Below are 26,299 nucleotides of genomic sequence, written 5' to 3'. Positions count from 1 at the left end.
AGGTAGGGGAGTCTAAAACTAGAGGGCATAGGTTTAAGGTGAGAGGGGAGAGATTCAGAAGGGCCCAGAGGGGCAATTTCTTCACTCAGAGGGTAGTGAGTGTCTGGAATGGGCTGCCAGAGGTAATAGTAGAGGCGGGTACAATTGTGTCTTTTAAAAAGCATTTAGATAGTTACATGGGTAAGATGGGTATAGAGGGTTATGGGCCAAGTGCGGGCAACTGGGACTAGCTTAATGGTAAAAGCTGGGCGGCATGGACTGGTTGGGCCGAAGGGCCTGTTTCCATGCTGTAAACTTCTATGATTCTATGATTCTAATTGCAGCAAGACATCCCTACTCCTGTACTTGAATCCTCTCGCTGTGAAGGCCAATATGCTATTTGTCGTCTTTACTGCAGGAACTGTTCCAGAGTCGATAGAATCCTGGAAAATGACCACCAATGCATCTACTATTTCTAGAACCACTTGCTTAAGTACTCTGGGATGTAGATTATCAGGCCCGGGGGATTTATCAGCCTTCAATCCCATCACTTTCCCCATCACCATTTCTCTACTAATATTGACCTCCTTCAGCCCCCCCCCTCATTAAACCCAGCATTCCCCAACATTTCTGTGACCTCATTTGTGAAGACAGAACCAAAGTATGTGTTTAGTTGCTCAGCCATTTCTTTGTCACCTATTATACATTCCCCTGTTTCTGACTGTAAGGGACACACATTTGTCTTCACCAATCTTTTTATCTTTACGTACCTATACACAGCATTGCCATCAAGAGGAAACAACCCTCGCCACCATCTATTAAGTGAGAAACTGAGTAGGAGGATGAGGAAACAGAAGAGGAAGGGAGGCTGCAACCTAGACAGACACTTTCTGCCTGGGTTGAAGTTATAATTCAACTGGAGTACCAGTAAGCTTGACCCCGATTCCCCATTCACCAACAGTCCCACACTCCCCACTGTCTTTCTTGTCACTGTTAGATGTTTAGCTGCTGTCGTATAAAGAGTCAAAGGTTCTGCTCCTTTTCCACAAACACCTTTATTTTATTTTAACAGACTCTGCACAAAACTCTATCATCACATCACCTGACACAAAGGCCACCTGAAGCCCCTATACATATCAGTGTCAATTATTGGATACTTAACATAAATGAGACAACTAATTGGAATGTCTCTTAACCCATTACTTAACAGCCTCCGCTTCCTTCGAGAAAAAAAAAATTAGGTGAAAACAAAATTACAAGAAACTCAAAAACACACACGCAATTTGCCCCCTTTTTTTTCATTTTTGGAAGAAGAAAAAAAAAACAGTTACAGAAACAGGCGCCCTTCATTAACAATATCCAAATGTTTCTGTGAACTAGCCCCTCCTTTTGTAAAACAGTCTGACAATTGATGGCTACTGTCGACGCATTTAATTTTTGCTATTTCCCCTCTGTCCAACGTCTGATTCAAACTTGCGATGTCTATCGCTAACCTTTTTTCATTGACACTTTTTGTAGAGTGCACGTTTTCCCACAGGGATTTATTGTCAATGTGACATTCAATAGGTATATTACCCAAATCCCCTAATCCCAAAATTTCTGTCAATATCTGAGATATATAAACGGCCATATCCACCGCCTCCACAAGGCTTAACATCTCAGCAGCCAAAGTGCTTTTGGCCACTCTCCTTATTTTCTTTGTTTCCCACACAAGAGGGCAACATTTACCATTGTTCGCCAAAAGGAAAATTATAAAACCTCCTGCGCTTGAAACCTCATCACATAAATTTGAATAGGATGCATCACTATAAATTATGAATTTCAGGTGCCTACGGTCACCTAAAACCGAGAACCTCAAAACACACTCCTGCATTTTTAGTTTGGCCAACGCTTTATTTGCTCTTATTATGTCTTCCACTTTGGGATCATTCATTTTTGTACTCAACTCTAAGACATCAAAACTCACATCCGGTCTAGTCTGTCTACCTAACCAATTAAACTTTCCAGTTGCTCTTTTCCCATCTTTGAAACCATTGCGCCTCTTAGTGAAACTCGGCCACGACTAATTGCTATTGGGCTGATGCTTTCCAAATAAGATTGCTGACGTAAAGTTGCCCCTATCTTAATCTGTCCAGTTTCCAGCCCAATATACTTAAATGCACCGGAAGCCTGACTTCCAACCCTGAATTCTTTCCTCAAACCAGAGATTACAATAGCTTTGAAATCACTAGTCCCACCCCACAAAAAATCATCGACATGCATCATAAAGATGCCAGAAAGATTTCCTTTATAATGCCAGTAAAACATTGCCGGATCAGCTTTCAACTGGCAACAGCCTAACTTTAACAAAACTGACTTTACCAGGCTTTAGTCACATCATTTAATCTATATACACATTTGTTCAACTTCCAGAATACCCCTTCTGCGTTAGCTGCCTCTTTAGGAGGATGGAGAAAAATGTCTCTCTCGAGCTGATGCCCCTGCAAAAAGGCAGCTTTTATAGCTATAGATTTGCATTCCCATGCCTTTGTGGCGAATAGAGCCAAGAAGATCTTTAAAATAAGCTTTCCTGCCGTAGGTGAATCTACCCTTAAATCCTGATCTTCTAAGTTTTCTTCAAATCCCCTCGCCACAAACCTGGCCTTTGCCTTATAAGTTCCATCCGGAAGAACCTTTTCCATGCAAATCCATCTGTGGGATAGAGCTCTATGTCCCCTATGCGGTACTTCCGTGTATACCCCAAATTCACTCCAACTATGCAGTTCTTGATGTTTGGCATCTTTGATAACTTTTTCATCTAATTTATTGGAAGTCACTAAAATCTCACGTGCATGTGGGCTTCTATTCCTATTAGTATTCGTAGTCTTTCATGTTCCGAGACTTTGATAAACTACGTGCCCTCTCCCGCCTGGTATCTCGTTCTGTACCGCTCCTGCTTGTGATCTTGCCCTTCTGCTGTGGGATGTTCTTTCAATAGTTCTCGACCTTTTCCTGCGGACATGTTCACTATCCGATGTACTATCTGAACTGGCACTGCGTTTCTGTGCCCTCAATTTTTGAACTTTGTGTTCCCAAACCATTGTCTTGACTCCCTCCCCTGAATGATGTACATTCAACCAATGTTTATACTTTCCATTGGCCTTCCCTGCTCTACTAATAACAGTTGCATCCTTCCATTGACTAAACCCTTCAGGCAAGTATGTCACTTTTGTACCAACTTTTGGCAATTGTCCTTTCGGAACAATGGCCTGTTCTAATTCATCAGAAGCATTGTGTTCCTCCACAGAAACCGTGTCTATATCAGTTAACTGGTCCTCATAGTTCTGTAACACGTGCATACCAGATGACCCTGGTTCCTTGTCATGTCTGTCTGTTCTGTCTAAATTTGAAAATTTGTAACCTGTACCCATTATCCTTGATGAATGTACCCTGAACAGTTTGATTGCCATGTTGCAAAATAATTGTTTTGCCACCTATGCCTGTGATCTTCCCTGGGCATTTCCATTCATTAAAATTGTCTCTCTTATAGTATACTATGTCTCCTTGCTGAAATACGGTATTTGATGGCCGTACTTTATGCCTTAAAGCTCTGCGAATTCTTTCAGAGACATCTGCTTCCAAAAAAGCTTTTCTACTGCTATGTAATGCATTTAAATGCTCAGCAAAGGCAGAGCTAATTGTAGTCCCTTCCCAAGCTGGAGGCTGGTCATCCAAAATGGACAGAATTTTAGGATTTCTACCAAACACTACTTGATAGGGACTATAGCCCCCAACCATCTGCAATGAACTCTTTGCATGTACCGCCCATGCTAAAGCTAAATTTTGCTTGCAATTCGGTCGATCTGCCAAAATTTTCCGGAGCAGGTCATCGATTACAGCATGGTTTCTTTCACGCACACCATTACTAAATGGGCTTTCTGCAGCCGTATTCATAACTGTGATATTCACGTTTTCACACATATCCGTAAACCCTTCATTAGCAAATTTTCCCCCATTGTCTGTAAGGAATTTTGCCAGTGGGCCCATTCCTGTCCCTATCCATTTTTCCACGGTTTGATCCAGAATTACTCTCTTTTCCTTACTTCGTACAATCGTTGATTGGCTAAATCTGGTTGCTAAATCTACAAAATGCGAAATAAATATATTATTGGCTTTATCCCAGATCTTAAGGTCCATGGCCAAAGGTAGGGTTACTATCGGTCGTGCTGGTGTCCTTCTGTACTTCCTACAAACTTCACAGCGATCACTAACCTGTTCTATCAGTTTCGTATAGTCTTCATCCCTTACCCCTGCATCCTTTAATACATTTTTCAGCCTCCGAGGAGACGGATGCACAAATTGCCTATGGAGTTTTAATACAGCAAGCTTTTTATCAGCTAAAGTCCCATTTTCAACTGCCATTAACACACCCTTAACAACTGTACTTGAAGTATTATTTGGCAGTATGGAATACAATAGTGTCACGACTGTGTAAATTGAAAGTCCACCGTCTTCCCAAAAACGGTTGCCTTATCCTGTTCCATATCCAGTTTCATGTGTGCTTTCTTCATTGACGGTCTGCTCAGAAGCAAAGGTATGTCACTTGATACAACATCCGTGCTAATGAAATGATTCACTCCGCCAATATTGCAAGGGATCACCACTCTTTTCAGTGACTTCAGAGTATTATCATCCCCAAAAGTGAAACTTGTGAAACTTTCAAATTCCTTAACCTTGTTACGATTTTCAGCGCTCAAGGAGTCCAGGTAACATTTTAACCAGTCAATTCTGTACACAGTAGATGTGCAGCCACTGTCCAATACAGCACAATTGAAGGATTCTGCAACCAACACCTCATTACCGGCGTAAAACTGCTTGTTAATAGGGCAGTGCCTTCTTTCTGGTTACTATCTTTTTCCGCTTCTGACTCTTCTATGTCATGTGTCGCTTCAAACACTATTATAACGTGTTGGACAGTTGAAAGCATAATGGTATTGAGAGTCACAAAGAAAACATTGATTTATCATGCCCCGTGCATTTCTGAGGTTCATCTTCCTATAAATTCATAGAATTTACAGTGCAGAAGGAGGCCATTCGGCCCATCGAGTGCTAAAGAGCACCCTACTGAAGCCCAGAACTCCACCCTATCCACATAACCCCATAATCCAATAACCCCACCCAACACTAAGGGGAATTTTGGACACTAAGGGCAATTTAGCATGGCCAATCCACTTGACCTGCACATCTTTGGACTGTGGGAGGAAACCGGAGCACCCGGAGGAAACCCACGCACACACGGGGAGAACGTGCAGACTCCGCACAGACAGTGACCCAAACTGGGAATCAAACCTGGGACCCTGGAGCTGTGAAGCAATTGTGCTAAACACTATGCTACCATGCTGCCCCCTATTGTAGGTTCTAACTGGGTTTCTGTCTTCATAATTTCCGGATCCCCATCTCCTTCTATAGTCTTGGAACCTGTCCGTAGCCGTGCAATTTCGCCATCCTGTTAGTAGTGTATCTTCCATATTCTGCTTTATTGCAGGCTGACCTATTTGGGTCATCAGAGCCATCGGAATCGAATATTCCCCCAGAAACTTTTTTAAAGCTTCTGTCATTTGTTCGAATAAGGTATCCTTATCCACAAACTGAACTCCTGTCAAAACCAGGAGCCTATCCATGTTGCTCACTCTAGCACAGTCAAGTAATTTAAAAGCCAACACAGACTGTGGAAATTCCAGGTTGTGTTTCTGCAGCCTTTTATATAGTCTGCCAAATTCCATTATCTAGTCTTCAATGGCAAAATCCTCTATTTTCCGGAACCTATCAAAATCCGACCATGCTTCATATGCACTTAACAAGTCATCCTTTTTATAAATCTTATCCATATAACTTAATAGAATCTCCAGACCTTCTTCTGAGTCTAACTCTTCCAATTCCAACTCAGAAAACAATTTGCTTTGGATTTTACTGTCATAAGTTAGAGAAAGAGTCAATGCCATACCTTGGGCGGGATTCTCCGAAATGGAGGCAGAGTGTACGCGCCGTCGTGAACGCCGTCGAGGTTCACGACGGCGCGCAACGGTCCCTATCCCGACCGATTCAGGGCTCGATAATGGGCTAGGAGCGGTGCTGCGTCATTTACACGCGCCAGGCCTTGGCGCCGCGTAAAGGCGGTGCCGCATACATGACGCGGCCGGCGCCGCATAACAGGCGTCACCCGCACATGCGTGGTTGCCGTCCTCTCCGAGTCTGCCCCGCAAGAAGATGTCAGGCGGATCTTGCGGGGCTGCGGAAGAAAGGAGGTCCTCCTTTAGAGAGGACGGCCCGATGATTGGTGGGCACCGATCGCGGGCCAGACCCCAGACCCCAGACCCGGGGGGGGGTGCAGGATTCCCCCTTCCCCCTCCAGCAGGCCACCCCCCCAGCGTTCCTGCGCTGTTCCCGCCGGCAGCGACCAGGTGTGGGCGGCGCCAGACGGAACCCGCCGTTTTGGGCTGGCCGCTCAGCCCATCCGGGCCTGAGAATAGCAGGGGTGCCGGAGAATCGCCATTTTGGGTGTCTCGGGCGATTCTCCGGCCTGCTCCGCGGGGAACTCGGCGGGGCCGCTTGGGAGAATCACAGGAGGGTGTCGGACCGGCGTCGCGGGAAAATCTGGCGACCCAGGCGATTCTCCCAACCGGCGCGGGAGTGGAGAATCGCGCCCCTTGTTTTCTCTTTCCCAAGGCAGTTCCCATCGTCCACATAACTCCTGCACTTCTCCATTGGTCGTACGATCCCCTTTCAGAAGATATGGGGGGATAGTCATATCCGGCCATCTTTATTCTAGGTTCAGCAATATATCCTTTTTTTTCTCACTCACTCCTTGGTTTAGTCTGGAAAATTTGTATCTTTCAACTCTTCACATTTGCACAGCAACCATTCTCTGCTACCATTCTGTTAGATGTTGAGCTGCTGTAGTTAAAGAGTGAAAGGTTCTGCTCCTTTTCCACAAACACCTTTATTTTACTTTAACAGACTCTGCACAAAACTCTATCATCACATCACCTGACACAAAGGCCACCTGAAGCCTCTTTACATATCAGTGTCAATTATTGGATACTTAACATAAATGAGACAACGAATTGGAATGTCTCTTAACCCATTACTTAACAGTCACTGCGCATAACGTTGTCCTTTTGGCTACAATACAAAAAGATATCCTGAGAGATGGGAACGTGTTCATATCTGATGGAGCTACTGCCATTCCTGGGGGATTAGAATTTAAGAATATAACAATCAGGACATAGTGGACCAGAGGGCCCCTTTTCTGCAGCTTGAAATTTTTTTCCACATTATGAACCCCACAGTCACATTTTGTGGCATTTGCAAACGTCTGAATCATGCTCCCTACATTTAAGGCTAAGGGCAGGATTCTCCGGCCGCATCCGCCTGACGACTGGAGAATCCTTCCCGAGGTTAATGGACTTTCCATGGTCTGCGTCCCACCCGTGGCAATCTTGTGGCAGGCAGGGCTGAAGAATCCAGCCCTAAGTCATTGATATAACACAGAAAGCAAGTGACCTAGCACAAACGCCTGTGCTGGAAGCAGCCTTCCAGCCACAAAGGTATTCGTCAACCATTAACCTTTTTGCTTCCTGATTTTGAACCAATTTTGGACCCAACCTACCATTTTCTCTTGGATTCTCATGAGCTTTTCATTTTCTGATGGCCTGGTATGTAGGAGCTGGCTGTTTTCTGCTCAAAACGTTCAGCCAAGTAAGTCAGACACTACCTCCCTTAATAAATCCATGTTGACTGTCCTTACTGGACCTAAATGAGGTTTCATATAGTTCCTCACAATTGTTTTCAATAATTTAACCACCAACGACATTCGGCTGACTGGCCTGTACTTTTCGATCTACCCTTTTTTCTCTTTCTCCCTTATTAAAAATGTTCCAATTTTAGAAATACTTCAGTCCTCACGCACCATGATAGCCAGAGAGGATTGGAAAATGATGGGCAGAACCTCTGTTACATAGAACAGTACAGCACAGTAAAGGCCCTTTGGCCCACGATGTTGTGCCGACCGTTTATCCTAATCTAAGATCAACCTAACCTACAGCCCTTCAATTTACTGCTGTCCATGTGCTTGTCCAAGAGTCACTTAAATGCCCCTAATGCCTCTGACTCCGCCACCTCTGCTGGCAGTGCATTCCATGCACCCACCAGTCTCTGTGTAAAGAACCTACCTCTGGCATCTCCCCTATACCTTCCTCCAATCACCTTAAAATTATGTCCCCTCGTGACAGCCATTTCCACCCTGGGGAAAAATATCTGGCGATCCACTCTATCCATGTCTCTCATCACCTTGTACACCTCAATGAAGTCACCTCTCTTCCTTCTTCGCACCACTGAGAAAAGCTCTTGCTCCCTCAACCTTTCTTCATAAGACATGCCCTCCAGTCCAGGCAGCATCCTGGTAAATCTCCTCTGCACCCTCTCCAAAGCATCCACATCCTTCCTATAATGAGGCGACCAGAACTGGACACACTATTCCAAGTGTGGTCTAACCAGGGTTTTATAAAGCTGCAGCAAAACATCACGGCTCTTAAACTCAATCCACCTGTTAATGAAAGCCGACACACCATATGCCTTCTTAACAACCCTATCAACCTGGGTGGTAACTTTGAGGGATCTATGTACTTGGACCCAAAATTTCCTCTGTTCCTCCACACTTCCAAGAATCCTGCCTTTAACCCTGTATTTAGCATTAAATTCGACCTTCCAAAATCAATCATTTCACATTTATCTAGGTTGAACTCCATCTGCCACTTCTCAGCCTAGCTCTGCATCCTATCAATGTTCTGTCGTAACCTGCAACAGCCCTCGACACTATCTACAACTCCACCAACCTTTGTGTCATCGGCAAACTTATTAACCCACCTTTCTACTTCCTCATCCAAGTCATTTATAAAAACATACAAAGAGCAGAGATCCCAGAACAGATCTCTGTGGGACACCACTGGTCATCGACCTCCAAGCAGAATACTTTCCATCCACTACCACTCGCTGTCTCCTTTCGGCCAGCCAATTCTGTATCAAGACAGCCAAATTTCCCTGAATCCCATGCCCCCTAACTTTCTGAATGAGCCTACCATGGGGAGCCTTATCAAATTATTTACTGAAATCCATATACACTACATCCACTGCCCGACCTTCATCAATGTGTCTCATCACATCCTCAAATAATTCAATGAGGCTTGTGAGGCACCTGCCCCTCACAAGCCCCATGCTGACTTTAATCAAACTATGTTTTTCTAAATAATCATCAATCTTATCTCTCAGGATCCTTTCCAGTATTTTGCTCACCACAGGCATGAGACTGATGGGTCTGTAATTCCCAGGGATTTCCCTATTCCCTTTCCTGAACAGGGGAACAACATTTGCCTCCCTCAAATCATCCGGTACTACTCCAGTGGAGAGTGAGGACGCAAAGATCATCGCCAACGGCGCAGCAATCTCCTCCCTTGCTTCCCGTGGGAACCTTGGGTATATCCCCTGTGGCCCAGGGGACTTAACAATCCTGATGCTTTTCAAAATTTCCAGCACATCCTCCTTCTTAATATCAACCAGTCCGAGCCTATTGACCTGGCTCACACTGTTCTCACGAGCAACAAGGTTCCTCTCTCTTGTGAATACTAAAGCAAAATATTCATTTAGGGTCTCACCTACCTCCTCAGACTCTAGGCACAAGTTCCCTCCATTATCTCTGATCGGCTCTACTCTCACTCTGATCATCCTCTTATTTCTCACATAAGTGTAGAATGCCTTGGGGTTTTCCCTAATCCTTTCTGCCAGAGCTTTTTCATGCCCCCTTCTAGCTCTCCTAACTCCAGTTTTGAATTCCTTCCTGGTTACCTTGTAACCCTCTAGAGCCGAGTCAGAGCCTTGCTTCTTCAACCTTACGTGAACTTCCTTCTTCCTCTTGACAAGAATCTCCACTTCTGTTGTCATCCAAGTCGCCTTTACCTTACCATTCCTTCCTTTTCTCAATGGGACAAAACTATCCAGCACTCGCAGCAAGTGCTCCTTAACCAACCCCCACATTACTGTTGTGCATCTGTTCCCAATTTATGCTGCTCAGCTCCTGTCTAATAGCAGTATAATTTCCCCTCCCCCAATTAAATACCTCCCCATACTGTCTGTTTCTATCCCTCTCCATGACCATGGTAAAGGTCAAGGAGTTGTGGTCACTGACATCGAAATGCTCCCCCATCGAGACATCTGACACCTGGCCTGGTTTGTTGCCAAGCATAAAATCCAATATGGCCTCCCCCTATTCGGCCTATCTACATATTGAGTCAGGAATCCTTCCTGGACACACCGGACAAATCTGCTCCATCAAAACCATTTGCAGTAAGGACGTTCCAGTCAATATTAGGGAAGTTGAAGTTACCCATGACAACAACTTTCTTCTGCACCTTTCCAAGATCATTATTTCGTCCCTTGCTTCTCTTTTTTTTTGAAGTCTGTTTATTGGAATTTTTCAATTTTGACACAACGAGAAGGCTGGGAGAGAGAGCTCCCCACCTCCAAAACCACAGAGATAGTCACAAAAAATGGATTTGGCCACACACAAGCCAACAAAAATCAATATCTGTTTGTCCATGCCGCCAAGACCCACCTTCCAACACTAACACCACTAGCCCACAAGAGTATCTTAAATTAAGAGGAATATAGCTAACGCCCCTGACACCTCACCAAGTCTGAAGAAAAGTGAGGAAGAAGGAGAACAAGAGCTGTCCGAACTAACCCCTTGAATCCACCATATTACGACACGACAAAGACTGACCAACCAACCGCCATGTGGGCCCATCTAACTCTCAAGGACAAAGACTGGGCCCTACCTTCAGACCTATCTCGAGTCAAAATCTTTCTGCATGTGGAACACCCACATCGGGACCCCCCCCCCCCCCCCAACCACGACAAGGAGGTGCCACTGCCCGATTAGCCACAGGATAATGACCGCGACACCGGGCCAGGCCGAGAGCAGCGCCACCACAAGAATCAAAATGTGAAAGAACTCACCCCTAGAACTACCATGACCACTCCCCACACCCTTTGGCTTTGCTCATCCTCCCCTCAAGGATATACTAAGATAAAGAAACTGTGCACGAAGCTCACAATCAATATTCAGCTTACTATGATAAAACATTATTAATTTAGACAATTAATGGTGCAGGACATTACCACCAAAGAGTCCGCTTACCTGCAAGCAGGAAAAATGACAACATTAACAGCCAACAACATGATTACCAGGGAGTAAAGTCCAGGATAACCATTCAGGAACGAGGCAAACATAGAACATAGAAAATACAGCACAGAACAGGCCCTGCGGCCCACGATGTTGTGCCGAACCTTTGTCCTAGATTAATCATAGATTATCATTGAATTTACAGTGCAGAAGGAGGCCATTCGGCCCTTTTAGTCTGCACCGGCTCCTGGAAAGAGCACCCTACCCAAACACAACACCTCCACCCAACACCAAGGGCAATTTGGACATTAAGGGCAATTTATCATTGGCCAATTCACCTAACCTGCACATCTTTGGACTGTGGGAGGAAACCGGAGCACCCGGAGGAAACCCACGCAGACACGGGGAGGACGTGCAGACTCCGCACAGACAGTGACCCAAGCCGGAATCGAACCTGGGACCCTGGAGCTGTGAAGCATTGTGCTATCCACAATGCTACCGTGCTGCCCTTAAGAACAAATAAATCTACACTATATCATTTTACCGTAATCCATGTACCTATCCAATAGCTGCTTGAAGGTCCCTAATGTTTCCGACTCAATTACTTCCACAGGCAGTGCATTCCATGCCCCCACTACTCTCTGGGTAAAGAACCTACCTCTGATATCGCTCCTATATCTTCCACCTTTCACCTTAAATTTATGTCCCCTTGTAATAGTTTGTTCCACCCGGGGAAAAAGTCTCTGACTGTCTACTCTATCTATTCCCCTGATCATCTTATAAACCTCTATCAAGTCGCCCCTCATCCTTCTCCGTTCTAATGAGAAAAGGCCTAGCACCCTCAACCTTTCCTCGTAAGACCTACTCTCCATTCCAGGCAGCATCCTGATAAATCTTCTTTGCACCTTTTCCAAAGCTTCCACATCCTTCATAAAATGAGGCGACCAGAACTGTACACAGTACTCCAAATGTGGCCGTACCAAAGTTTTGTACAGCTGCATCATCACCTCACGGCTCTTAAATTCAATCCCTCTGTTAATGAACATTGAATATAGGAGTTGGGACGTCTTGTTGAAGTTGTACAAGACATTGGTACGGCCACACTTGGAATACTGTGTGCAGTTCTGGTCACCCTATTATAGAAAGGATATTATTAAACTAGAAAGAGTGCAGAAAAGATTTACTAGGATGTTGTCGGGACTTGATGGTTTGAGTTATAAGGAGAGGCTGGATAGACTGGGACTTTTTTCCCTGGAGCGTAGGAGGCTATGGGGTGATCTTATAGAGGTCTATAAAATAATGAGGGGCATAGATAAGGTAGATAGTCAACATCTTTTCCCAAAGGTAGGGGAGTCTAAAACTAGAGGGCATAGGTTTAAGGTGAGAGGGGAGAGATTCAGAAGGGCCCAGAGGGGCAATTTCTTCACTCAGAGGGTAGTGAGTGTCTGGAATGGGCTGCCAGAGGTAGTAGTAGAAGCGGGTACAATTGTGTCTTTCAAAAAGCATTTAGATGGTTACATGGGTAAGATGGGTATAGAGGGTTATGGGCCAAGTGCGGGCAACTGGGACTAGCTTAATGGTAAAAAACTGGGCGGCATGGACTGGTTGGGCCGAAGGGCCTGTTTCCATGCTGTAAACTTCTATGATTCTATGAACGCGAGCACACCATAGGCCTTCTTCACAGCTCTATCCACTTGAGTGGCAACTTTCAAAGATGTATGAACATAGACCCCAAGACCTCTCTGCTCCTTCACATTGCCAAGAACTCTACCGTTAACCCTGTATTCCGCATTCATATTTGTCCTTCCAAAATGGACAACCTCACACTTTTCAGGGTTAAACTCCATCTGCCACTTCTCAGCCCAGCTCTGCATCCTATCTATGTCTCTTTGCAGCCGACAACAGCCCTCCTCACTATCCACAACTCCACCAATCATCGTATCGTCTGCAAATTTACTGACCCACCCTTCAACTCCCTCATCCAAGTCATTAATGAAAATCACAAACAGCAGGGGACCCAGAACTGATCCCTGCGGTACGCCACTGGTAACTGGGATCCAGGCTGAATATTTACCATCCACCACCACTCTCTGACTTCTATCGGTTAGCCAGTTCGTTATCCAACTGGCCAAATTTCCCACTATCCCATGCCTCCTTACTTTCTGCATAAGCCTACCATGGGGAACCTTATCAAATGCCTTACTAAAATCCATGTACACTACATCCACTGCTTTACCTTCATCCACATGCTTGGTCACCTCCTCAAAGAATTCAATAAGACTTGTAAGGCAAGACCTACCCCTCACAAATCCGTGCTGACTATCCCTAATCAAGCAGTGTCTTTCCAGATGCTCAGAAATCCTATCCTTCAGTACCCTTTCCATTACTTTGCCTACCACCGAAGTAAGACTAACTGGCCTGTAATTCCCAGGGTTATCCCTAGTCCCTTTTTTGAACAGGGGCACGACATTCGCCACTCTCCAATCCCCTGGTACCACCCCTGTTGACAGTGAGGACGAAAAGATCATTGCCAACGGCTCTGCAATTTCATCTCTTGCTTCCCATAGAATCCTTGGATATATCCCGTCAGGCCCGGGGGACTTGTCTATCCTCAAGTTTTTCAAAATGCCCAACACATCTTCCTTCCGAACAAGTATTTCCTCGAGCTTACCAATCTGTTTCACACTGTCCTCTCCAACAATATCGCCCCTCTCATTTGTAAATACAGAAGAAAAGTACTCGTTCAAGACCTCTCCTATCTCTTCAGACTCAATACACAATCTCCCGCTACTGTCCTTGATCGGACCTACCCTCGCTCTAGTCATTCTCATATTTCTCACATACGTGTAAAAGGCCTTGGGGTTTTCCTTGATCCTACCTGCCAAAGATTGTTCATGCCCTCTCTTAGCTCTCCTAATCCCTTTCTTCAGTTCCCTCCTGGCTATCTTGTATCCCTCCAATGCCCTGTCTGAACCTTGTTTCCTCAGCCTTACATAAGTCTCCTTTTTCCTCTTAACAAGACATTCAACCTCTCTTGTCAACCATGGTTCCCTCACTCGACCATCTCTTCCCTGCCTGACAGGGACATACATATCAAGGACACGTAGCACCTGTTCCTTGAACAAGTTCCACATTTCACTTGTGTCCTTCCCTGCCAGCCTATGTTCCCAACTTATGCATTTCAATTCTTGTCTGACAACATCGTATTTACCCTTCCCCCAATTGTAAACCTTGCCCTGTTGCACGTACCTATCCCTCTCCATTACTAAAGTGAAAGTCACAGAATTGTGGTCACTATCTCCAAAATGCTCCCCCACTAACAAATCTATCACTTGCCCTGGTTCATTACCCAGTACTAAATCCAATATTGCCCCTCCTCTGGTCGGACAATCTACATACTGTGTTAGAAAAGCTTCCTGGACACACTGCACAAACACCACCCCATCCAAACTATTTGATCTAAAGAGTTTCCACTCAATATTTGGGAAGTTAAAGTCGCCCATGACTACTACCCTATGACTTCTGCACCTTTCCAAAATCTGTTTCCCAATCTGTTCCTCCACATCTCTGCTACTATTGGGGGGCCTATAGAAAACTCCTAACATCCGGATAAAGACCCACTGACACATGAAGAAAGTAGGCAGTCAGGATAAAGCAGGATCTTAAACAGGGGCACACTTCAGAATCTTACAAGAATTCCATCGATCAGAACAAAAACCTCATTACTTCCAAAATGCCGACTTGACCAAGCCAAGGCGGTCATCAACCTAGGCTCCCGCAGTGGGTGATGGCCTGATCTGCTCAGGAAACCCTCACCCCTCTCGACCAACACCAGGAACAGGACACCACACAACCAGAGGTTGGAAGGCCAGAGAGGATTAAATGTGTTCCGTAGAATCTGAGCTCCCACGCTCCAGATTGAGATTCCTGCAACATGGCAGCCAGTTCTCAAACTCGGCTGGGAACCTCCTCATCATCTCACCGAAGACACCAGATTCAGCAAGTCTCCTCACTGGCTCCCCCTCGTCCTCATCCAAACTCCTCAGGGTGAAAGTTATGCCATGCAACCAGACCTCAACTGTGCAGAGGTGGGTTTCCACCAAGAACAAGGGCGGTACAGTAGCACAGTGGTTAGCACTGTTGTTTCACTGCTCCAGGGTAGCAGGTTCGGTTCCCAGCTTGAGTCACTGCCTGTGTGGAGTCTGCACGTTCTCCCTGTGTCTGCGTGGGTTTCCTCCAGGTGCTCCGGTTTCCTCCCACAGTCCAAATATGGGCAGGTTAGGTGAACTGGCCATGCTAAATTGCCCTTAGTGTCCAAAAAGGTTAGGTTGGGTTACGGGGACAGGGTGAAGGTGAGGGCAAACACGATGGACTGAATGGCCTCTTTCTGCACTGTAAATTCTATAAATGCTCTCTCTGTCACAAAAACCTCCCCGTGCATCGCCGTTGCCTCCATAAAACATCTCTCAACTCCTGAAACTGGGCTTCGACATCCCTCACTGTGGAGCCAAGCCATTCAAACAGATTAGTTTCATCTCTAGCATCCGTCATCCACAGGTGAACACCGTACTATCAGGACGGGAATCCTCCCAAATGTAGCTGCGCCATGAAAGGAAGGGCCCTACCCAACCCTTCCAGCTGCCACAAATCAACAGGGATCAAAGCCATTCAACTCGGCACAATAAAGCTGAAACATCAACTACTCTTAGTACATTGCATTAACTAGGTAGACCAAGAAAAGACAAAAAAGATGTGCACAAGATTAAAAATAAAGATTGAAAGATGAGCAGAGCCTGGGCTCGCAAAAATGCAGTTGCTCCCTTGCTTACATCATGCGATTTCCTCTCTTTGCTTCTCTTAATCATCTGGCCTGGAAACCTGTCTTCAAAATATTTTCAAAGCTACTAAGTCCCTCAAAATGTCCTCTTTCACTGTCTTTCTCCCCTCCAGTATTTCACATTCTTCCTTAACTGTAATGCCTGCATCATCAGTCTCTTTTGTGAAGATGTACACAAAGGGCAGAATTTACAGGCCCCTCTGCTGGCAGGAAGTGAGACAGACGTGACCCAGAAATACCTGCCCATTGTATGCTGGTTTTTTGTTGCCATTCCCTGTACCTGCAAACTTTGAGGAGCCAAGGTTGAGAGGCCAGCAGGGCGTTCTGCCTTCACAAGGCAGGTAGCTGATTAGGCGCCATAAGATTTTCATTAAAGTCAATTACATTTTCCTGTCGGCCTCCAGTTTCCTGTAGCAATGGGGGTCTTTTTAGTTGCAAGGCACATGGAGGCAGGCCCAGAGGTCCTCACTCTTTGCCTGAGGGCAAGTGCAACTCCACATGCTTCTCTGTAGAAGGGCGTGAGTATAAGAATCATTTTAAAATTAATTCTTTGAAAACATTGGTGAGAACCTTTTTTCGTGGTCTGCCTCCATGTTGAAGCACCTTCTCTGTTACTTTCCTGCCATCACCACTAACTACTCATCTCAAGCTGGAAGGCTTAACCTTACATTTTCAACACCCCATCCACTGTCCCTAATTGGACAGGGAATGAGTCTCCTCGCCAACTAAGTAGGCAACTCTAAAAACCACGAGTTACTGTATCACACCGCATCAGAGAACTCCAGCCAATAGTATTCTTTAAGAACCATGGCCACAACTACTGCCTCCACTCATATGTTACCTATTTTGAATCATATATTTTTATCTGATAGGCTGCTTTCTTTCCTCTTGCTATTTATGTATTAACAAAACCTTTTGGATTTCTTTGACTTTACTTGCCAATATCTTTTTATCAAAAAACAAAGAAAATTCCAGCACAGGAACAGGCCCTATGGCCCTCCAAGCCTGCACCGAATGAATTCCCCTCAATGAATTCCTAATTTTTCAAATTTTATCTCCACTCTTCCTGTACCGCCTCAAGGCTTTCTGCAGTAATGAGTCCCTATTATCTGACATAAGTTTGCCTCTTTTTACCTTACCCTACCCTGTGTGCTCCATGAAATTAGGAGCCTATGGATTTGAGAGTCACACCCTCTGAGCCCTCAATATCTCCTCCTTGAATGCCTTCCACTGTTCTGACACTGATTTATCTTCAATGAACTGTTTCCCGCCCACTGTTGCCAAAGCACATCTCAGTTCAGTAAAATTTATCTTTCCCTAATTGAGAACTTTTTTTCGTGGTCTGTCTTCATCCTTTTCCACAACTGCCTTAAATCTAATTGAATTACCACCAAAATGTTCTCCCATTAATACTCCTTTCATCTGCCCCAGCTTCATTCCCTGAAGATAAGACTTGTGCAGTACAGTATTGGCATTAAAAAAGCAATGACTCTTCCTATTCACATAACATAAGAGACTAGATTATCCGTTCGGGAGACGTCTGGCGGCTCGTCGCCCTCCCACCCAAAAGGCAAATCCTCCTCCCCCACATGGGGATTGCTAGATCACACCCCTACAGAACGTAAACACAAGGGTGACCCAGCAGACACCCTCTCCCATAGCAGAGACCCCCCCCCCCCCATAGCAGACAGCAGTCCAGACAGAAAGAGTGAAAAAAATCACTGCATTTTCACTCACTTGTCTCTTACACCTGCTGCCTCAGGCAGATGTCTTGGAATCAGCAGCTGTAACTTAAAGAAAGCAAAAACCATATCACAAGGCTTTAAATTCCCTCAGGCCCTTTGATCTGAAAGGCTTCTCTTCACTTCAAAGAGAAATAGTTTTTAGTCTGTAATTGACAGCTTCCAGACAGCCAGATGTCTGAATTGTTTGTTTATTTCCATTCATACTTGAATGGATCTCAAGTAGCCTGCTGTGAAACGAACCAGAATGTTTATAAACATCCAGCTATGATTGACAGCTCATAACCACATCAAAAGCAGTTAAGTGCTTTCTGATGAGAAAAAAAAGTGCAAGCACTAAACTTCTAAATGTTTATAAACATTGTGGTTAGTTTCACACCAGACTACTTGACCCATTTACATCCTCCCATTGGTGCGGGGTGTAAACCGTCATCCTGCTGCCAGCGGAGCTTCAGAAACTCGTTATTTCCCCAACGATTCATTGTCTGCTGTATCAGGAACTCCGCTACCAGCGGCAGGTGGTGAAGAATCCAGCCGAAAATGTTTAATTCATCTAAGTTATGTATAACTAGAACAAAGAAAATTACAGCACAGGAACAGGCCCTTCGGCCCTCCCAGCCTGCGCCAATCCAGATCCTTTCTCTAAACCTGTCTTCTATTTTCCATCCTTTTCCACAACAGAGGATCTACTTCCCTGTGTTCCCTGCCCATTCATATATCTGTCTAGATGCATATTAAATGATGCTATCGTGCCCGTCTCTACCACCTCTGCTGGCAAAGCGTTCCAGGCACCCACCACCCTCTGCGTAAAAACCTTTCCACGCACATCGCCCTTAAACTTTCCCCCTCTCACCTTGAAATCGTGACCCCTTGTAATTGACCTAGGTTCGATAGCAGAGTGGTGCAGCGGAAGCATGCTGGGCCCATAAATGACCTATTTGTGTTCATTGATGGTTGCGTACCAAAACAAGATACCAAGTAGAAAATTGGCTTGTTAGAAATTAAAGGAAAATTTAAAAAATCAAAGACACAAAGGTTTATAACTGGTTAACATCATAAAGAGTACTTTTTGGTGAGGTGCTTGCCATCTTTGAAAGCAGTTGTGATCACAATTTTCCCCTTTTGTGATCGAAAGGTTGTTGATCCTTAAGGACTTTAGTGATTATTGTTCCTAAAGGCTAGGCACTGTACTTACTCCAAAGATGTGCAGTTTAGGTGGATTGGCCATGCAAAATTGCCCCGTAGTGTCGAAAGGTGGAGTCAGAGGGTTAGGGTGGGGATGTGGGCCTGGGTAGAGTGCTCAGATGACACTAAAGTCGGTGGAGTTGTGGACAGTGCGGAAGGATGTTACAAGTTACATAGATAAGCTGCAGCGCTGGGGTGAGAGATGACAGGTGAGAGGTGAGAGAGTTTAATGCAGAAAAGTGTGAGGTGATTCATTTTGGAAGGAATAACAGGAAGACAGAGTACTGGGCTAATGGTAAGATTCTTGGCAGTGTGGATGAGCAGAGAGATCTCGGTGTCCATGTACATAGATCCCTGAAAGTTGCCACCCAGGTTGAGAGGGCTGTTAAGAAGTCGTACGGTGTGTTAGCTTTTATTGGTAGAGGGATTGAGTTTTGGAAGCATGAGGTCATGTTGCAGCTGTACAAAACTCTGGTGTGGCCGCATTTGGAGTATTGCGTGCAATTCTGGTTGCTGCATTATAGGAAGGGTGTGGAAGCATTGGAAAGGGTGCAGAGGAGATTTACCAGAATGTTGCCTGGTATGGAGGGAAGATCTTATGAGGGAAGGCTGAGGGACTTGAGGCTGTTTTCGTTAGAGAGAAGAAGGTTAAGAGGTGACTTAATTGAGGCATACAAGATGATCAGAGGATTGGATAGGGTGGACAGTGAGAGCCTTTTTCCTCGGATGGTGATGTCTAGCACGAGGGGACATAGCTTTAAATTGAGGGGAGATAGATATAGGACAGATGTCAGAGGTAGGTTCTTTACTCGGAGAGTAGTAAGGGCATGGAATGCCCTGCCTGCAACAGTAGTGGACTCGCCAACACTAAGGGCATTCAAATGGTCATTGGATAGACACATGGACGATAAGGGAATAGTGTAGATGGGCTTTAGAGTGGTTTCACAGGGCGGCGCAACATCGAGGGCCGAAGGGCCTGTACTGCGCTGTAATGTTCTATGTTCTTCCAGAGTGGCCTACTTCTGCAATGTCGGGATTCTATAATAGTTTGTATCTCATTCTATGAAATTATAAAACTGTTTTCTTGTGCTTGGTAAGGATGGCTACATAAAGAGGTAAAGAATGGTGGCAAATCAATTCCTTTGAAATTGAAGAAGCGTTGGTTTGTACTGACCTATAACTCGTTGGACTACTACAAGAGTTCGGAGAGGAACATAGCCAAGCTGGGAACGCTGGTACTGAATAGTCTCTGTTCTGTTGTGCAGCCTGATGAAAAGATTTTCAAAGAAATCGGTAGGCAACTATTCCCCCTTATCATTCCTAAAGTGAACTTGATGAATTATTTTTATTATGTCCATTTTCATTAAATTTGTTTTTAGAAGGGTGATATTTTAAGAGGGGAGTCAGTTAGCTCAGTTCGCTGGATGGTTGGTGTGTGGTTCTAAATAACGGGACCAGCATAGGTTCAATTCCTGTTCTGGCTGAGGTAGACTGGGATCTGCCTCCTCACCATGCCTCAGAGTCGAAAGCAATGGCAGAATACCACTGACAAAAACTGCCAAGGAAACAGCACAGGATAAAACATCAGACAATGAGCCAAGGACTTCCTTTCGGTGTTGAGCACACATGAATGACTGACATTTTAAGTACTGTGGTTGGGTCCATGTCAACACATTATGCCTTGTGAAATCTTAAATCACATATATGATAACACAATTAACAATGTCGCAAGGTTATGCATTTATATGAGTACACTAAATAATGACATATTTGTTATTTACCATAGCTTTAATCATCGTAGGCACAGCAGTATATTACATGTATGACAATGGTTAATTTTAACCTAACTTAACTATCGGTGAACCCAAGGAGTCAGATTCACCACACCTAGCCTCGGTTGGCTTCAAGGGACAGTAACATCTGGTGGGATGTAAAACTAAATTGAACCCAATCCTGTCATTTTTCCATGGCTGGATTTGGTTATCATTTCTCCCAGTGTCTCAGCATTGGATTGGTACTGCTTGATGGTGCTTACCCCAGTGTATCCAAATAACATCAAATGTGGCCCGTGCCGAGCATCAGGTTATCATAAAATAAGTTTATATCTGGTGCCAAATTGTCATCTGGGTGAGAATGCATTTTTCAATGTGGGAATGGCCACATTTTGATTTTTCTTTTGAGGAAATCTGATTTTTTTTTTCTGAATTCTGACCCCATACCTTCTCTGGCCTTTTTGTGAGTCAAAGAACAAAGAACAAATAACAAAGAAAAGTACAGCATAAGAACAGGCCCTTCGGCCCTCCAAGCCTGCGCCGACCATGCTGCCCATCTAAACTAAAATCTTCTACACTTCCGGGGTCCGTATCCCTGCATTCCCATCCTATTCATGTATTTGTCAAAATGCCCCTTAAATGTCACTATCGTCCCTGCTTCCACCACCTCCGCAGCGAGTTTCAGGCACCCACTACCCTCTGTGTAAAAAAAACTTTCCTTGCACATCTCCTCTAAACCTTGCCCCTAGCACCTTAAACCTATGCCCCCGAGGAATTGACCCCTCTACCCTGGGAAAAAGTCTCTGACCATCCACTCTGTCTATGCCCCTCATAATTTTGTAGACCTCTAGCAGGTCGCCCCTCAACCTTCTTCGTTCCAGTGAGAACAAACCAAGTTTATTCAACCTCTCCTCATAGCTAATGCCCTCCATACCAGGCAACATCCTGGTAAATCTCTTCTGCACCCTCTCTAAAGCCTCCACATCCTTCTGGTAGTGTGGCGACCAGAATTGAACACTATACTCCAAGTGTGGCCTAACTAAGGTTCTATACAGCTGCAACATGACTTGCCAATTTTTATACTCAATGCCCCGGCCAATAAAGGCAAGCATGCCATATGCCTTCTTGACTACCTTCTCCACCTGTGTTGCCCCTTTCAGTGACCTGTGGACCTGTACACCAAGATCTCTCTGACTGTCAATACTCTTGAGGGTTCTACCATTCACTGTATTCTCCCTACCTGGATTAGACCTTCCAAAATGCATCACCTCACATTTGTCCGAATTAAACTCCATCTGCCATCTCTCCGTCCAAGTCTCCAAATGATCTAAATCCGGCTGTATCCTCTGACAGTCCTCATCGCTATCCGCAATTCCACCAACCTTTGTGTCATCCGCAAACTTACTAATCAGACCAGTTACATTTTCCTCCAGATCATTTATATATACTACGAACAGCAACGGTCCCAGCACTGACCCCTGCGGAACACCACTAGTCACAGCCCTCCAATCAGAAAAGCACCCTTCCATTGCTACTCTCTGCCTTCTATGACCTAATCAGTTCTGTATCCATCTTGCCAGCTCACCTCTGATCCAAAGTGACTTCACCTTTTGTACCAGTCTGTCATGAGGGACCTTGTCAAAGGCCTTACTGAAGTCCATATAGACAACATCCACTGCCCTACCTGCATCAATCATCTTCGTGACCTCCTCGAAAAACTCTATCAAGTGAGTGAGACACGACCTCCCCTTCACAAAACCGTGCTGCCTCTCGCTAATACGAGCCCTTGCTTCCTCTCGCTAGTACGAGCCCTTGCTTCCAAATGTTTCGAAGAATTCTCTCCAGTAATTTCCCTACCATTGATGTAAGGCTCACCGGCCTGTAGTTCCCTGGATTATCCTTGCTACCATTCTTAAACAAAGGAACAACATTGGCTATTCTCCAGTACTCCGGGACATCACCTGAAGACAGTGAGGATCTAAAGATTTCTGTCAAGGCCTCAGCAATTTCCTCTCTTGCCTCCTTCAGTATTCTGGGGTAGATCCCATCAGGCCCTGGGGACTTATCCACCTTAATATTTTTCAAGACGCCCAACACCTTGTCTTTTTGGATCTCAATGTGACCCAGGCTATCTACACACCCTTCACCAGACTCAACATCCACTAATTCCTTCTCTTTGGTGTATACTGATGCAAAGTATTCATTTAGTACCTCGCCCATTTCCTCTGGCTCCACACATTGATTCCCTCCCCTATCCTTCTGTGGGCCAGCCCTTTCCTTGGCTACCCTATTGCTTTTTATGTACTTGTAAAAAGCCTTGGGATTTTCCTTAACCCTATTTGCCAATGACTTTTCGTGACCCCTTTTAGCTCTCATGACTCCTTGCTTAAGTTCCTTCTGACTTTCCTTATATTCCACACAGGCTTTGTCTGTTCCCAGCCTTCCAGCCCTGACAAATGCCTCCTTTTTCTTTTTGGTGAGGCCTACAATATCCCTCGTTGTCGCGAAATTTGCTATATTTATCCTTCTTCCTCACTGGAACATGCCGGTCTTGAATTCCTTTCAACTGACATTTGAAAGCCTCCCACATGTCAGATGTTGATTTGCCCTCAAACATCCGCCCTCAATCTATGTTCTTCAGTTCCCGCCTGATATTGTTATAATTAGGCTTCCCCCAATTTAGTACATTCACCCGAGGACCACTCTTATCCTTGTCTACCAGCACTTTAAAACTTACTGAATTGTGGTCACTGTTCCCGAAATGCTCCCCGACTGAAACTTCTACCACCTGGCCGGGCTCATTCCCCAATACCAGGTCCAGTACCGCCCCTTCCCTAGTTGGACTATCTACATAATGTTTTAAGAAGCCCTCCTGGATGCTCCTTACACCATACATTGAGACCCAGTCAATATTGGGGAAGTTTTTTTTTTTAAATATGTTTTTATTAAGAATTTTTCAACAATATTTTCCACCTTACAAACAAACACCCCCCCCCCCCCCCCGCCCTGTAACAAAAAAAAGAAAGAGAATTTGCGTGGCAAGACATGAACATGGCAAATCAATAAGATACAGAACTTTGTACATTGGATTCATCCCGTACATGTCAGTTTCCGGATCATTCATGTGTTTTCTTGCTCAAATGCCCCCCAAAGAAACCCCCCTTCCCCCCCCCCCCCCCCCGATGAACGATGTCCCCCCCTCCACCCCTCTCCCCCCCCCCTCCCCCCCCCCCCCTCCCCCCCCCGGGCTGCTGCTGCTGTCCGACCTTCATCTAACACTCCGCGAGATGGTCTAGGAACGGTTGCCACCGCCTGTAGAACCCTTGCGCAGACCCTCTCAAGGCAAACTTTATCCTTTCCACCTTGATAAACCCAGCCATATCATTTATCCAGGCCTCCACGCAGGGGGGCTTCGCCTCCTTCCACATTAGCAAGATCCTTCGCCGGGCTACTAGGGACGCAAAGGCCAGAATGCCGATCTCTTTCGCCTCCTGCACTCCCGGCTCGTCCACTACTCCAAATTGTGCTAGCCCCCAGCTTGGCTTGACCCGGACTTTCACCAACTTAGATACTGTTCCCGCAACTCCCCTCCAGAACCCCTCCAGTGCCGGGCATGACCAAAACAGATGGACATGGTTCGCCGGACGTCCTGAGCACCTCCCACATCTGTCCTCCACCCCAAAGAACCTACTCAGCCTCGCCCACGTCATATGGACTCTACGAACCACCTTAAATTGTATCAGGCTAAGCCTGGCACACGAGGAAAAGGAATTAACCCTACTTAGGGCATCAGCCCATAGCCCCTCCTCAATCTCCTCCCCCAACTCGTCCTCCCATTTACCCTTCAGCTCCTCTACAAAGCCTCCCCCTCTTCTTTCATCTCCTGGTATATCGCCGACACCTTGCCCTCTCCAACCCATACGCCCGAAATCACCCTATCTTGAACCCCCTATGCCGGGAGTAGCAGAAATTCCCTCACCTGCCGCCTCACAAACGCCCTCACCTGCATGTACCTGAAAGCGCTTCCCAGGGGGAGCCCAAACTTCTCCTCCAGCGCCCCTAAGCTCGCAAACGTCCCGTCAATGAACAGGTCCCCCAATCTTCTAATCCCTGCCTGATGCCAGCTCTGAAACCCCCCATCCATCCTTCCTGGGACAAACCGATGGTTGTCTCTGATCGGGGCCCACACCGAGGCTCCCATCGCTCCCCTATGTCGTCTCCACTGCCCCCAGATCTTTAGCGTTGCCGCCACCACCGGGCTCGTGGTGTACCTTGCCGGCGAAAGCGGCAGTGGTGCCGTCACCAGCGCCCCCAGGCTCGTTCCTTTGCAGGACGCCATCTCTAACCTATTCCACGCCGCCCCCTCTCCCTCCATCACCCACTTACGAATCATTGCCACGTTGGCTGCCCAATAGTAACCACCCAAATTCGGCAGCGCCAACCCTCCTCTATCTCTGCTACGCTCCAGGAACCCCCTCCTTACAAAGAACAAACAAAGAACAAAGAAATGTACAGCACAGGAACAGGCCCTTCGGCCCTCCAAGCCCGTGCCGACCATACTGCCCGACTAAACTACAATCTTCTACACTTCCTGGGTCCGTATCCTTCTATTCCCATCCTATTCATATATTTGTCAAGATGCCCCTTAAATGTCCCTATCGTCCCTGCCTCCACTACCTCCTCCGGTAGTGAGTTCCAGGCACCCACTACCCTCTGCGTAAAAAGACCCTTGGGGTCTTGCTCGCCCACACAAATCCCATGATGTTCCTGCTTACCCTCTTTAAGAAGGCCTTAGTAATCACAATTGGGAGGCATTGGAATACAAAAAGAAACCTCGGGAGGACCACCATTTGAACAAACTGTACCCTACCCGCCAGTGAGAGTGGCAACATGTCCCACCTTTTAAAATCCTCCTCCATCTGTTCCACCAGCCGCGTCAAATTAAGTTTGTGCAGTGCCTCCTAGCTACCTGAATCCCCAAGTATCGAAAGCTCCTTTCCACCCTCCTCAATGGTAGGTCGTCTATCCCTCTTCCCTGGTCCCCCGGCTGGATCACAAAGAGCTCACTCTTTCCCACATTGAACTTATAGCCCGAAAAGTCTCCAAACTCCCGTAGGATCTGCATTACCTCAACCATCCCCTCCACTGGATCCGTCACATACAGCAACAGGTCGTCTGCGTACAGCGACACTCTATGTTCCTGTCCCCCTCGAACCACCCCCTTCCATTTCCCCGACTCCCTTAACGCCCTGGCCAAAGGTTCAATTGCTAATGCGAACAGCAGAGGGGACAGGGGGCACCCCTGCCTCGTCCCACGATACAGCTGGAAATACTACGACCTCCGCCGGTTCGTGACCACACTCGCCACCGGGGCTTTATACAGGAGCTTAACCCAACTAATAAACCCTCCCCCGAGCCCAAACCTCAACACTTCCAAGAGATACTCCCACTCAACTCGGTCAAAGGCCTTCTCCGCGTCCATGGCTGTCACTATCTCCGCTTCTCCCTCCACCGATGGCATCATTATCACATTTAGGAGCCTTCGCACATTAGTGTTTAACTGCCTACC

At 46.0% G+C, this 26,299-nt stretch overlaps 1 protein-coding gene across 1 annotated transcript in view; it reads left to right on the top strand.

The window, feature by feature from the left end:
- The window catches only part of myo10 (myosin X), a 366,827-nt gene that overhangs the window by 212,011 nt on the left and 128,517 nt on the right, over window positions 1-26,299 (top strand). The window contains exon 26 of the mRNA XM_072509536.1: window positions 20,057-20,251. Coding sequence (XP_072365637.1) covers window positions 20,057-20,251 — 195 coding nt within the window. The remainder of the gene's footprint in view (window positions 1-20,056; window positions 20,252-26,299) is intronic.

This window comes from Scyliorhinus torazame, chromosome 6, assembly GCF_047496885.1.
Source record: "Scyliorhinus torazame isolate Kashiwa2021f chromosome 6, sScyTor2.1, whole genome shotgun sequence".
Taxonomy (NCBI): domain Eukaryota; kingdom Metazoa; phylum Chordata; class Chondrichthyes; order Carcharhiniformes; family Scyliorhinidae; genus Scyliorhinus; species Scyliorhinus torazame.
The sequence above is the reverse complement of the archived record's forward strand: the minus strand, read 5'-3'. Positions and strand labels throughout refer to the sequence as shown.